The sequence below is a fragment of the Procambarus clarkii genome, chromosome 71 (genome assembly GCF_040958095.1).
Source record: "Procambarus clarkii isolate CNS0578487 chromosome 71, FALCON_Pclarkii_2.0, whole genome shotgun sequence".
Lineage (NCBI taxonomy): Eukaryota > Metazoa > Arthropoda > Malacostraca > Decapoda > Cambaridae > Procambarus > Procambarus clarkii.
The window spans coordinates 12,396,496-12,412,456 of NC_091220.1; the positions used below are offsets into that span (position 1 = coordinate 12,396,496).

At 42.0% G+C, this 15,961-nt stretch overlaps 1 protein-coding gene across 1 annotated transcript in view; it reads right to left on the reverse strand.

Moving 5' to 3' along the window:
- LOC123745537 (hemocytin) overlaps nt 1-15,961 on the reverse strand; it is a 246,400-nt gene that overhangs the window by 161,105 nt on the left and 69,334 nt on the right. Inside the window, 7 exon segments of the mRNA XM_045726149.2 lie at nt 1,755-1,877; nt 2,120-2,156; nt 2,158-2,251; nt 8,097-8,215; nt 12,758-12,898; nt 14,484-14,619; nt 15,373-15,488. Of these exon segments, the coding sequence (XP_045582105.2) occupies nt 1,755-1,877; nt 2,120-2,156; nt 2,158-2,251; nt 8,097-8,215; nt 12,758-12,898; nt 14,484-14,619; nt 15,373-15,488 (766 nt within the window).

Sequence of the window (15,961 nt, forward strand, 5' to 3'; positions counted from 1 at the left end):
TTCTTTGTTGTCATCGGCGAAAGTTCCATCTCCCTTTCGCAGGGGCCCGATACTAGATGTGGTTTTTGATCTTGATTTTGCACAGGAGAAAAAATATTTCGGATTTCTCTCTATTTCACTGATGGCCTTTTGCTCTCTTTGCCTCTCCTGGGTTTTGTATGATTCTTGTAGCTTGCGTTCAATTATTTTTATTTCTCTACCTAACCTTCTTCGCCGTTCTTGAGATAGGGTGCGACTCAAGTTGTTCCGCGATTCGTTTTCTTCGCCTATATAGGGAACGACGTTCCCGTTCCAATCTGCATCTCTTCCTCTTTTTTTTTAGGGGTATGTGGTTTGAACATATTTCTAGTGCTACTGAGCTTATTTTTTCCAGGCACTGGTTCAGGTTTGCATTTTCTAGCTGTTCTTCCCAATTTATTTCTGTGAAGTCCTGGTTTATTTGCCCCCAGGTTATATGTTTATTATTGAAGTTGAATTTGCTGAAATCTCCTCCACCGGGAATCTGGACTAGTTTTGAAGGTCTACTCCCCATGGTTGTCATAACTTCAATTAAGTTGTGATCTGAGTAACAGGTATTTGTAATCATTATGTTCCTGATCAATTCATCATTGTTAGTGAAAATGAGATCCAGCATGTTCTCCTTCCTAGTTGGTTCTACTATTTGCTGGTTTAAGGCAAACCTGTCGCACATCCGTAGCAGGTCATTTGCATGTGCCTGTTCATTTAGGCTACTTCCTGGTATTCTTTCTTATATTACTGCATTAGCCAGGTGCTTCCATTTTAGGTGCCGTAGGTTGAAGTCCCCAAGCAGGATGATGTTCAGAGCTGGATTTGTGAGGTCTTCCAAAGAAGTGTTCTATATTCATTAGTTGGTCATTAAACTGCTGAGTGTTTGCCTGCGGTGACTTATATACAAGGACAATAACTACATTTAGAATCTCTATTTTGATTATCAGCACTTCCACCATATCATTTGAGGTGTTTAGCAGCTCAGTACAGATGAGTGTGGGTGACAGCTTCTCCCCTGTACTGTACTAACCTACCCTGGCTTTGCACCCTCGAGAGACCACCCCAGACCGACAACCAGAGTGCAAACCATAGTTTCCTAAGACTAATGGATACCTACTACTACTATTACATACATACATACATACATACATACATACATATATATATATATATATATATATATATATATATATATATATATATATATATATATATATATATATATATATATATATATATATATATACATACATATACATATAATATATATATATATCTCGCAATAAAATCACAATGGTGTGATATATCAATGAAAATAATTTTCAGACTATAACTTGCATCGTGGTGATTACCAGATACCTGCCGTAACCGACTCGGCCATGATGGTACAAAAGTCAACCAACCCGGAACTCTATTGAATTCTGCCCCAATATTTTTCTCAAAGTTACCTTTTCTATTTTTGTAATAAAATACCAAACTCGTTCAGGAAAACTGCAGCAACTACAAAGGACATTCTTTCTTTTCCACAACGGTAAGTGTTAAAACATCAGGTTGAATTTTTGTCTTATCACCCTTATTGAAATGTTTATGTATTTGGGAACATTATGGATGACTTCGAACCACTTCGGATGTTGTAAAATGTTTAGTAAATACTGATTTAAGTCGATTGAGATAAGAGATAGAGATGCAAGATGAGACAAGATGTTGGTGAATTAGGCATAGTGGGACTGGTGAGGTTAGCGTACCTTCAACACAGGTGTCGAGGGCACACATAGGCGGGTTGGGGCTGAGGAGCGTGTCACAGGTGGGGCGAGGACAGGTGGGAATACACGCCTCGTAGTGCTCGCATTCCTCGTCACACTGCATCGCTGTAAACATCTCTTCTTCAGAAATAGGGCGTAATATACATACAAAAATGATTATTTAATGATATTAGTTATTCAATAAATGGCCATTACTGAAATATAACATTATTCTGGATAAAGTGTAAAACAAACTACTAAATTATAAAAAGGATTATAAAAATAATAATATCTCTGCCAAATGCACATTTGGTAAATGAAAAGATGTGAGTTGAGGAAGGAGCATCAAGTGTGAGGAAGCAACTCACGGCAGAAGTGAGGTGTACGCCACCTGACGTAGACGCCAGTGCATGGCACACTCGTGAGCGTATGCCGCTACCGCCGTACACAGACAGTGGCAGTCCCCGCCAGTGTCACACCCGCACCCATCAAACAAGCATCTGACAACAACATATTCATTACATACTCATCATATATGGATTATATATTATAAACAAAATTACAGTGGCATCCTCGATTAACAGAGTTTAATCCGTTCTGGCACCGAGCTCGTTATGTGGAAAACTCGTCTTAAGAAACAAATTTCCCCATTTAAAATACTGTAAAAAGAAATAAATTTAATCCGTTCCACTCCTAAAAACATCCATACTTGTATGACATTTTATAATGTAAATATAATACTGCACATGTAATTATAAATGTTTTGTTGTACTGTTTTCATGTTTACTTTACCTTATGAAGAGTCATTGCTGGCTTGAGGGAGACGATGGAGAGGTGGGAAGGAGGAGAGGGGTTATGGTGCTGAAGGAGAATCCACCTCTGCGTCAGGACGGACTCTCTCTTCTTGGGAATTTCACCCCACTGGGACCGGGTTGTGGTTCACTATCACTGGCTCTTCTTTTCTCTACTTTAGCAAAGAACGTATCTATTGACAATTGCTTTTGTCTTTGTTTTAGGATGTTCCTAAAACAATTGTCATTAAACACTGTTCACACACCGGGTTGTCAATGGTTTATCAGAGCAGCTTTTCCAAGAATGCGTTCTCCTTTTCAAACATTCCCAACACTTCCCTGATCTCACTGGAAGAGGCAGCATCCTCCCTTACCTCCTCATTCCCTTACTAATGGTGCAAATTGTTGATGAGGACCTGCCATACTCCCTTGTGAGATCAGTCACACAGACACCACACTCATGCTTTGCTATAATTTCCTTCTTCAAATCCACAGTAATTGTGTCTTTCTTCCTCTTGACAACACTATCTTTAGCAAGCAGCTTCTTTGGCGATATCATGCGTTATAAATTGTAGTCACAAAATCACAAAATAAACAAAGAAAAGCGCAAATAAATGCAGAGGGATGCTTGTCATGCATGATACAACAACAACACTGGCGTCAGAGGCGTCCGAGAATTTGCGAGAAGCCGCGAGACGCTAGGAGACACCATGTGGTTTTGCTCGTTAATAGAGGTGAAGCTCGTCAATAGAGACAAATTTGCTGCGAGTGGCTCGCTCGTTACTCAAAATGCTCGTAGACAGAGCCACTCGTTAATTGAGGCGCCACTGTATATATATATTTTTTCAAAATAAATAAGAAAAACATTGATATGGCAAACATGAACAAATCCACAAGGGCCGTGATGAGGGTTTGAACTTACATCCGGGATAATCCCAGATGAGCCTTAAGTCATAAGAATTGCAAACAGGAGTGTTACTGCCTCACTCGGTTTAAAACCCAGGTCTGTGTCTTGGAGAGGTTGCCGGATACGAATAAGGGCAGTAGCACTACTACCTTGGTGTCTACTACCGCCTGTTATATTAGGGTTTGCTTATTGTTTGCTGGTACCCCCCTGCTTTGCCCTCATGAGTTGACACATCCCAGGGTTTCAGCTTTAGAAGTGTTGATTGGTAGCTTGGGCGCCGGTTTGCAGTACAATGCCTGGGATAACACTTAACTGACCCAGCCTAGGGGATCTGGGAAACCAAGTGAGGGGGGGGCACTCGGGTCCGATGGATGCGACCCCTGAATCCACTCTCCCTTTGTGACTGTTTGAGGATTGCTCTGTCCCCTTGTCTCAGGGCGACGCTCATTGTTTTTGCCTCCGTCATGCTACCTGTTGGGTCGGTGACACCTTTGACGCTGAGTCCTGCGAGCTTTGCTGCTTGTTTGTGACTCAGCTAACCCAATCTGACAATGACATTATTCGGGTGCGGGCAGCTCGTGCGTTGCAGGATAGGTTTAGGTTGTTGCAACGTGCTTGGTTGGTTGCTTCCCCAGATGCCCAAAAGCTGCCCTGCATTGCTTATAGGGACCCGGATATGGGGGGTTGTTGGTCGCGTCGGCCTTGGTTCAGTCCATGCCCCCCTCGTTCTTTCCCTGCTATGGTTCATTTAGTCCCTCCCCCACTCTCCATGCTTCTGGCTCCTAAGTGTCTGAGGGTTTCTGGGTCGGGACAGGATCAAGAGGTTTTCTGAGACTCAGGTGGTTTAAGGGGTTGCCTCTTTCTGGGGTGGCAACAGAGGCATTCGAGTCTGTTCGTCCAGCTATAGCTCCAGGGTCTGACTAGTGGGCCCATTCTCTTCCTGTTTTTTTGGCTGCCCAGGCCTTTTCTTGTGAGGCCGGGGCTTTGGAGGACGACTTGCCGCTGGGGCCTGACGCTGAGGTTTCCAGGGTTGGGGAGGAGCTGACCTGGGGGTCTTGGGCCCCCATTGGACCCCGCTTGGGTTTTCTGACCCTCCGAGCAGGGTTTACTGTCACAAGGAAAGAGGGGTGGGGTTTTCCTTTCTCCCCTCTGCGTACCATAGGACCAAGGTATTTGTTTCTGGTGTGATGCCAATGAGTTCTGTTACAATCTTCTAGGGAGCTTTTAAGTTCAGGATTGACATTGCAGTTCAGAGTTTTAAATATATAGAGTGCACATGAGAGGATGTGCAGTAACTTAGTATTTGAGTAAGGGTACTGAGTGCTGTCTGGGGCCAGAGTTAGATATTGTTCAAATAGCAGCTTTGTGTTGAATAATTAGAGGACGTAAATGATTTTGTGTAGTAGAACCCCAAGCACAAATACCATAATTGAGATAAGGATAGATAAGAAAGTAATAGAGCGCCTCCAGGGCAGGGCGAGGTACATAATATCTGATCTTAGAAAGAATGCCAACAGTTTTAGAAACTTTTTTAAATATATTTAGCATGTGTTCCTGGAAATTCAGTTTGTTATCTATGAGAACCCCAAGGAATTTGCCATCTACTTTGTTACTAATTTGGATATTGTTTATCCTTAGATTAATTTGATTTGAGGATTTATTGCCAAAATATAGAAAGTTTTGTCAATGTTGAGGGTGAGTTTGTTGGCAGTTAGCCAAAGAAGAACTTTATTTAGTTCAGTATTCACTGTGACATTTAGAGCAAGAGGGTCAGGACTGGAGAAAATGAAGATTGTGTCATCAGCAAATAGAATTGGTTTGAGGTGTTGAGAAGCATTTGGAAAGTCATTAAAGTAGATGAGAAAGAGGAGAGGGCCAAGTATGCTGCCCTGAAGAACACCAATGTTGATGGGTAGGGTTGGAGAAATTGAATTATTCAGAGAAACATACTGGAGCCTGTCAGTAAGGTAAGACTGAAGATATTGCAGGGAGTGACCTCTGACTCCATAATGATGTAATTTAAGAAGAAGGTTATGGTGGCTGACAGTGTCAAAAGCCTTACGTAGGCCAACAAATAACCCAACAGAAAACTCATTTTTATCAAGAGTTGCATATATCAACAAGTTAATCATACTAATAAGTGCATCGTTAGTGCTTTTTTGGGGTCTGAAGCCAAATAATGGCATTGCAGGTCTGGAATCAAGATGACGCAATTGTTGGTACTGGGGGACTTCAACTTTAAATGACTGGGAGGCTTACAAAGTAAGAACGGAAGACATATGGACAAGCAGATTTGTAAACCTCATTATGGAGAACATTTATGTATCAACACATCAAGCAGGCCACAAGAATGAGGGAAGGGAATGTTCTGTCAGTATTGGATCCAATATTCACCAGGAAAGGAGAAGAGATATTTGACATCCAGTACCTTCGTCTCTTAAGAAAGAGTGATCATATCCTGTTGGACATTAAATATGCTTTCCAATATAACCTGAGAATGGGGGACATTAAAACAGTTGATAAACTCGATTTCAAGAGAGGACACTACGGGAAACTTAAATTTTTTTAATGAGTTAAATTGGATAGACTTGTTGCTAGGCAAGGAAGTGAATGAGATGTATGCCAAATTTTTCAAGATATACAATGAAGGCACACAAACATTCATACTAAAACAAAGATGCAGGACCAGAAACAGGATTGGTTCATCAGAAATTGTGAGAGGGCCAGAGAGGAAAATACAAGAAAATGGGTTCAATATAGGATGAGGCCTAACCCACAAACTTACCAGCACTATAAGCAAGCAAGCAAGAAACAATTACACAACAGTGAAGAGAGAGGCAAAAAGAAACTTTCAAAAAGGTATAGCAGATTAATATAAAACTGACCCAGACCTTTTCTATAAATTCATTAAAAGAAAGCTGCATGTAAAGAATAAAATCCAGAGATTGAGAACGGGGGAACAGGACTACTGTGAATGAACAAGAAATGTGTTAAATGCTACATGAACAGTTCCAAAGTGTATTTGTACAAAATGAGGATTTCATGGAACCGGACCTAATACTAATTCCAGAGCAAGCCATACATAGAGGTATCTCAAGATGAAGTGGAAAAATTGCTCAAGGGGCTAGGAAGAAATAAAGCAGTAGGAGCTGATGGAGTTCCACCTTCGGTGCTGCAAGAATGTGCAAGCTGAGCATTCCACTCCAATTAATATTCCAGACATCCTTATGCACAGGAATCTTAGCAGATATATGGAAAAAGGGAAATATAGTAGCAATCTATAAAAATGGTCGTTGAGAGGAACCTCTAAATTATAGACCCGTATCATTAACAAGCGTGGTAGTCAAAACACTAGAAACAATAGTTAAAGTCAAATGGGTTGAACACCTAGAGAGTAATGACTTAATAACGGACAGACAGTATGGTTTTTGAAAAGGAAGATCCTGTAGAACAAATCTACTTAGTTTTTATAATTGAGCCACAGCAATAATACAGGAAGGAGATGGTTGGGTTGGGCAGCTTTTGCTGTCGTGTTTGGTGACGTCTTGGGCTCATTTCGGGCATGATGATTTGGGGGGTCTCACAGGTTTCTGGCCGCCCATTCATTTGTGAGTGTGTCTGCTCCTGTGCGCTCTTATGTTGCTTTGGGTTGCAGGTTGCTGCTGTTGTCCGACTTTGTGTTGCAGAGTTTGTTGCAGCCGCCTCCCAGGTCAGCCCATTCTTTTCCTTCTCTATGGGTATGAAGCTCCAGGAAGTCGTAAGGGCTCCCCACAGAAAACCAGCGTTGAATGTAATGAAACGCCATTTTCTGGGTGAGCCCCGGAGGCTCCCAGGCAACCCTCACTCCTACCGGTCGGCGTTTTTTTCGTGTTGGTTGAAGCTTAGCTTCCGAACTGATGCTAGGTAGCCGGCACAGTGAGGTCCGGGGCCCTCCCCTCCCCTTCCCTCCCCTTCTCGGGGCGGGCAGGGCTGCGCGGACAATCGGCGCGGCAGTAAAGTGTGATGTTTGCTTGTTTCCCTGTTTCCTTGGTATTGTAGGGAGTTTTTACCTCTCTGTTCGTTTTTTTGTTTTAGTTTCTTACCATGTGGGGTTTGTTTTATTATGCCTACCTTTCTGGGTGCCTAACCCCAGTCGATGGCAGATAAGGAAAAGCTCCAACCACAAGGGGGGTTTTCCAGGGCCATGGCTTCCTAAAACCTCTCTGAAGGAGCCAGGTTCTGGCACTGGTCCCTGGTAGGTCTGAACTCCATAGCTAATGTCCCAGTCTAATATAACGTACATTAGCCCGATAAGCTCCAGGGAGCTGTAGGGGCTCCCCACAGAAAAAACATTAGAAAGTTTTCTTTTGCAAACAGAGTGGTAGACGGTTCGAACAAGGTAAGCGAGAAGGTGGTGGAGGCCAAAACCGTCAGTAGTTTCAAAGTGTTATACTGCAAAGAGTATTGGGAAGACGGGACACCAGGAGCGTAGCTCTCCTGTAATTACACTTAGGTAATTACACACACACACAGTACGCTCCACCAATCAGTGCTGTGTTAACCAAACACCGAGAAGCACAGCACACTGAACTATGTCTGGATTACAGTATTAACATCGAAGTACATTAAAATGAAAATTAAGATTAAGGAAGAGGGAGATCATCTCACCTCTCCTCGTAGGGTTGGACGGGCACTTCGGAGTGGCAGGGTGTGAAGACCTCTGATCTCAGTATGGCACACTGCTCGGCCGCCCACACCTTCCTGTGTGGGTGGAGCTTGCACGTGTTCTGTAGGCAGAGACTCAATATTAATATACAATCTAACATGCAACTGACGATCCCACAACACTGATCATAGGTGTGAGGAAAAGCACAGTGAAATGAGAAAGGAGTTAAAAGGTTTTCAGCTGGTCAAGCCTTGATCAGTACCTAGACTGATGACTTCCTCTCTCTGCTTCTCTTATCCAGTCTTGTTACTGATGAAGGCTTCACTGGCTGAAAACCTTTTAACTCCTTTCTCATTTCACTGTGTTTATTTCCACACAATCTTACTTATAATTATTTGTAGCCGAATGATTTTCAGCATGATCGGAAACATTAAACATTAACATTAAAAGTTTATTAATACAATCCTTAGAGAATCCAACTTCAAAAGTGTTAAAATTAAGAATTATTCAAACCATATTGGCATATTAATGGAAATCAAAGAGTTTTTGAATCATCTGTGACCTGTTCAGTGCTACATACAGCCACACTGATTTAGCCGCTCATTATGATCATGAGCATGAAAGGATAACTTGGTATCAGTTATAGGGTTTCAGTGCTTGCTGCCCTGCCATGGCACAGTGCACAGTGTCACACTCACAGTCACCTTCCAGCATTGTCACAGTAAACGGATTTCTGGTTTCCCCATCATTGTGACCATCTGTTTCACTTGTTTTCATACTCAGTTTTTTTTTACAAGGAATCAAGGAGAAACAGTTTGTCATTAGTGACAGTATAGAGTGATGTTAGTAACACTACAGAGATGTTAGCAACTGTATAGATGTGCTAGTAACATTATGGATATGCTAGTAACAGTATAGTGCTAGTAATTACCTAAGTGTAATTACCTAAGTGTAGTTACAGGATGAGAGCTACGCTCGTGGTGTCCCGTCTTCCCAGCACTCTTTGTCATATAACGCTTTGAAACTACTGACGGTCTTGGCCTCCACCACCTTCTCACTTAACTTGTTCCAACCGTCTACCACTCTATTTGCGAAGGTGAATTTTCTTATATTTCTTCGGCATCTGTGTTTAGCTAGTTTAAATCTATGGCCTCTTGTTCTTGAAGTTCCAGGTCTCAGGAAGTCTTCCCTGTCGATTTTATCAATTCCTGTTACTATTTTGTACGTAGTGATCATATCACCTCTTTTTCTTCTGTCTTCTAGTTTTGGCATATTTAATGCTTCTAACCTCTCCTCGTAGCTCTTGCCCTTCAGTTCTGGGAGCCACTTAGTAGCATGTCTTTGCACCTTTTCCAGTTTGTTGATGTGCTTCTTAAGATATGGGCACCACACAACAGCTGCATATTCTAGCTTTGGCCTAACAAAAGTCATGAACAATTTCTTTAGTATATCGCCATCCATGTATTTAAATGCAATTCTGAAGTTAGAAAGCATTGCATAGGCTCCTTGCACAATATTCTTAATGTGGTCCTCAGGTGATAGTTTTCTATCTAGAACCACTCCTAGATCTCTTTCTTTATCAGAATTCTTTAAAGATTTCTCACATAATATATAGGTTGTGTGGGGTCTATGTTCTCCTATTCCACATTCCATAACATGACATTTATTAACATTAAATTCCATTTGCCAAGTGGTGCTCCATATACTTATTTTGTCCAGGTCTTCTTGAAGGGCATGACAATCATCTAAATTTCTTATCCTTCCTATTATCTTAGCATCATCAGCAAACATGTTCATATAATTCTGTATACCAACTGGTAGATCATTTATGTACACAATAAACATCACTGGTGCAAGAACTGAACCCTGTGGTACTCCACTTGTGACATTTCTCCATTCCGATACATTGCCTCTGATTACTGCCCTCATTTTTCTATCAGTCAGAAAATTTTTCATCCATGATAGACGCTTACCTGTCACCCCTCCACTATTTTCCAGTTTCCAGAACAACCTCTTATGTGGAACTCTGTCGAAAGCCTTTTTTAGGTCCAGATAGATGCAGTCAACCCAGCCATCTCTTTCCTGTAATATCTCTGTGGCCCGATCATAGAAACTGAGTAAATTCGATACACAGGATCTTCCTGATCGAAAACCATACTGTCTGTCTGATATTATATCATTTCTCTCCAGGTGTTCTACCCATTTAGTTTTGATTAGCTTTTCCAATACTTTCACTATTACACTTGTCAATGATACAGGTCTATAATTGAGGGGGTCTTCCCTGCTGCCACTTTTGTAGATTGGAACTATGTTAGCCTGTTTCCACACGTCTGCTACGATTCCTGTACACAGGGATGCCTGAAAGATCAGGTGAAGTGGAATGCTGAGCTCAGATGCACATTCTCTCAGAACCCATGGTGAAACGCCATCTGGGCCAGCTGCTTTGTTCCTCCCGAGCTCCTTTAGCATATTTTCCACTTCATCTCTAGACACCTCTATCCGCTCTATGTTGTTCTCTGGAATTCTTATTGTGTCTGGTTCTCTGAAGATTTCATTTTGTACAAACACACTTTGGAACTTTTCATTTAATGTTTCACACATTTCCTTTTCATTTTCCGTGAATCTGTTTCCCATTTCCAACCTCTGGATATTATCCTTTACCTGCAATTTGTTGTTTATGAATTTGTAGAATAGGCCCGGTTCTGTTTTACATTTATCTGCTATCCCTTTTTCAAAATTTCTTTCTGCCTCTCTCCTTACTGCTGTATAATTGTTTCTCGCATCTTTGTATCGCTGGTATGTTTGGGGGTTTGGCCTCTTCCTATACTGATTCCATTTTTGTGTCTTTTGGTCTCTTGCCCTCTCACAATTTCTGTCGAACCAATCCTGTTTTCTGGTCCTGCATCTCTGTTTTGGTATAAATTTTTTTGTGCCTTTATCATATATTTCACAAAACTTGCCATACATCTCATTCACTTCCTTGCCTAGCATCAAGTCTGTCCAATTATACTCACTAAAAAAATTTCTAAGGTCACCATAATGTCCTCTCCTGAAGTCTGGTTTTTCAACTGCTTCAACCTCCTTATTTTCTTCCAGCTTATAACGCATTGCATACTTTATTCCCAAAAAGACATGGTCACTTTTACCCAAGGGAGGAAGGTACTGAATGTCAAATATCTCTTCCTCCTTCCTGGTAAATATCAAATCTAGCATGGAGGGAACGTCCCCTTCCCTCATCCTCGTAGCTTGTTTAACATGTTGATACAAGAATGTTTCCAGGATGAGGTCTACAAATTTACAGGTCCAAAAATCTTCTGTTTTAGCTTCATATGCTTCCCAGTCTATGGATTTCAAGTTGAAGTCACCGACTATCAACAGTCGTGATCTATCGTTATCCGCTCTCGCTATAATCTCTCTCATTATTGTTATAAGACCTTCACGTTTACTATCTAGCTCCTCCTTTGACCATGTGCTGCTTGGCGGTGGACTATATGCATTTATCATCATTAGTTTATCATCCTCATAGCAGATCTCTAGTGCTATTATGTCAACTTCTTGTGGATTGGCAGTCATTATTTCCTTCACCTTTAGGTGTTCTTTTACCAGCACAGCAACGCCACCGCCTTTCCTAATTTTTCTGTCCCGTCTCCAAATTGAGTAGCCCCTTGGGAATATGACCTCATTTAAAATTACATCTTCAAGTTTTGTCTCCGTGAGTGCAACAATGTCTGGTGTCTGCAGCTGTATTACATCACTTAACTCCAGTATCTTCGATCTCACTCCATCTATGTTGGTGTATGCAATCTTCAGGAACTTGTTCCCCCTCTCCTTATTCTTCACTCCCCCTCTCTCTATTGATTTTGTTGGTTTGCCTTTATGTACCACTTTACTGGTTTGCCTACCCCTATCACTTTGTAGAAAAAAGAATTTATTTCTTCTTCATTCCTGCTCTCATTTAAATGTTTTGCCTCGGCGAGGTTCAGTTTCAGCTTCTCTCTATCTTCTTTTGAAAGATCTCGCTAGTAACAGTATAGATATGCTAGTAACTGTATAGATGTGTTAGTAACAGTATAGATGTGTTAGTAACAGTATAGATGTGTTAGTAACAGCAAAGATGTGTTACTAACAGTATAGATGTGTTAGTAACAGTATAGATGTATTAATAACAGTATAGATGTGTTACTAACAGTATAGATGTGTTACTAACAGTATAGATGTGTTAGTAACAGTATAGATGTATTAATAACAGTATAGATGTGTTACTAACAGTATAGATGTGTTACGAACAGTATAGATGTATTAATAACAGTATAGATGTGTTAGTAACAGTATAGATGTGTTAGGAACAGTATAGATGTATTAATAACAGTATAGATGTGCTAGTAACAGTATAGATGTGTTAGTAACAGTATAGATGTATTAATAACAGTATAGATGTGTTAGTAACAGTATAGAAATGCTAGTAACTGTATAGATGTGCTAGTAACAGTATAGATGTGTTAGGAACAGTATAGATGTGTTAAGAACAGTATAGATGTGTTAGGAACAGTATAGTGAGATTCAACTACTATTTGTCCATGACTATACAAAACAGGTTGATGATGTAGCAACTATTAAGATATAATACAAGACAAGATGAAGCAGGTGAGCACTCTGGACTGGCCTTGATGGCAACGCTGGCCGGGCAGTAGCTGTGCAGCCTCCAAGAGTCTCCGAAGATGTTCACCAACGCTTCACTGGAACCTCCCGGCGTTTGGAAGTCATCTCTCTCGTTTCCGTTGTAGTTACCACACAGCCCATGCACCTGCAGCAGGTACACATTAGTAATGACCAGGCTTAATGATTGACCCTACTCTCAACTTCCTGACTGGCCCTACTCTCAACTTCCTGACTGGCCTTACTCTCAACTTCCTGACTGGCCCTACTCTCAACTTCCTGACTGGCCTTACTCTCAACTTCCTGACTGACCATACTCTCAACTTCCTGACTGGCCCTACTCTCAACTCCCTGACTGGCCTTACTCTCAACTTCCTGACTGACCCTAATCTCAACTTCCTGACTGACCCTACTCTCAACTTCCTGACTGGCCCTACTCTCAACTTCCTGACTGACCCTACTCTCAATTTCCTGAGTGACCCTACTCTCAACTTCCTGACTGGCCCTACTCTCAACACAGGTTTAATAACTCCCCTTTTATCAACCACACATCATAGGCATTTAAACTAATCAAGCACTTCAACATTCACATTTAACATTAACATTTCATTTGATCTAAACTTCACATTTCCGACATTCAACATTACCCGCCTAGCATCCCTCACACTCATCACCTGCAAGTAATGCATCATATCCATGCCTCAATGTTTACATACTTCAATAACCCATTAATGTGGCAATTGTCCCTTCTGTTAGATAAATGATGATTTTACAGAACAATTAATAGACACATATAGTTATAATGAATCCATGATAGACAAAGAGGGGCCGGAATATTTATCCTTAAGGTTTTATTAAGAGTGACTAGTGGACACAATTATGAAGATTGGCCTCAACGAAAATACTCTGTTCTTATAAGCATGCAACACGACAGGTGTTGCCATAAGCATGCAACATGGCAGGTGTTGCCATAAGCATGCAACACAGCAGGTGTTGCCATAAGCATGCAACACGGCAGGTGTTGCCATAAGCATGCAACACGGCAGGTGTTGCCATAAGCATGCAACACGGCAGGTGTTGCCATAAGCATGCAACACGGCAGGTGTTGCCATAAGCATGCAACACGGCAGGTGTTGCCATAAGCATGCAACACGGCAGGTGTTGCCATAAGCATGCAACACAGCAGGTGTTGTCATAAGCATGCAACACGGCAGGTGTTGCCATAAGCATGCAACACGGCAGGTGTTGCCATAAGCATGCAACACGGCAGGTGTTGCCATAAGCATGCAACACGGCAGGTGTTGCCATAAGCATGCAACACAGCAGGTGTTGTCATAAGCATGCAACACGGCAGGTGTTGCCATAAGCATGCAACACGGCAGGTGTTGCCATAAGCATGCAACACGGCAGGTGTTGCCATAAGCATGCAACACGGCAAGTGTTGCCATAAGCATGCAACACGGCAGGTGTTGCCATAAGCATGCAACACGGCAGGTGTTGCCATAAGCATGCAACACAGCAAGTGTTGCCATAAGCATGCAACACAGCAAGTGTTGCCATAAGCATGCAGCACGGTGTGTTGCCATAAGCATGTAACACAGCAGGTGTTGCCATAAGCATGCAACATGCCAGGTGTTGCCATAAGCATGTAACACAGCAGGTGTTGCCATAAGCATACAACACAGCAGGTGTTGCCATGTTTGGCTTCATAAGAGTATGTGAGAGCAGCTTACCTTGCCTCGCCAGACAGGGTCGAGTCTGAGGTAGGCGCGGGTGCCACGGTCCCACTGTAGCACCAGGCCCATGTCCGGCACCTCCGCGAACACGAACACTCCAGCCTCACGGATGATGGTCCACGTCAGGTTCCTGCTAGTATAACAATATATGTATGTATGTATGTATGTAGCCTTTACCTGTAGCTTGCTTTTAATGACTATAGAAAGGCCTGGATCTGATTTACATTTGTCTGCTATACCATTTTCAAAGTTCCTCTCTGCCTCTCTCCTTACTGACATGTAGTTGTTTCTCGCATCTTTGTATGTGTGTGTGTGTGTGTGTGGGGTGTGTGTATATATATATATATGTATATATATAATATTTATTCTGGTAAAAGTTTGGATAATTTATACAAAGAATTTGAAGGATATCTTCCAATAATACTTTTCAGCAAATAGTAATAAAAACGAGCTTGATATCTTTCTGCTTAAGACTTATAAGTGTTCAAGCTTTTTAATCTTACCCCTCCTATTACTTCCAACCAGACGTGCATCTCTTTCCTTGAGAATGCATGAACATAAGAAATTGTAGAAGACCTATTTGCCCAGGGAAGGCAGTGGAGATGCCTTGCCTGGGCAAATAGGTCTTCTGAAGCAGACACACTCATGTCCACATGTAACCTATGCTTGAAACAAAGTAGTGATCCCAGGTGCACCATGTCAAGACGAGAGAGAGTGGCAGTGTTTCCACCACACGGCTGCTTTGCTCACCGCGGCCGCCCACAATTTGAAGCATAGGTTAACAACAACAAAAATGATTATGTAGTGCAGTTATTTTCTGGATATATCATTAACAAAGTTAGGAAAGGATACTTTAGACTGGAAGGCAAGGCGTGTGCGGACTGACCTGGGTGGGAGGGGTTTACTGCGGGAGAACTCCAGCTGCTCGTGCACGTCTCCCACGCCCAGTCTCAGGGTGAGGGACTTCGCGCATGTCACTCCGTCCGTGCCACACGCCACGTTCTGCACAAAACACACATCTTAATCATCACTTACAATCATCAATTTCACAAGTTGTGCTAAAAGACAGAAATGTAACAAAATATGTGGAATAATGCATCCATTTTAATCTCTAGACCACCAACTACCACAGTAACTTATGTAGATTTTGTATGGATAGAAAGTTTAGTAATAACACTTAAAATTTTACACACACACACAGGTCCTCACAGCCGATAGGACAGCATTTTGGGGTTGCAGTCCTAAGAGCCAGGGTTCGATTCCCGGAGGAGGCAGAAACAAATGGGCAGATATTCTTTCATCTATGCAATGTTCACCTATCAGTAAGTACCTTGGGAGTGAGACAGCTGCTACGGGCTGCACCCTGACGATGTGTGTGTGTGTGTGTGTGTGTGTGTGTGTGTGTGTGTGTGTGTGTGGTGTGTGTGTGTGTGTGTGTGTGTGTGTGTGTGTGTGTGTGTGTGTGTGTGTGTGTG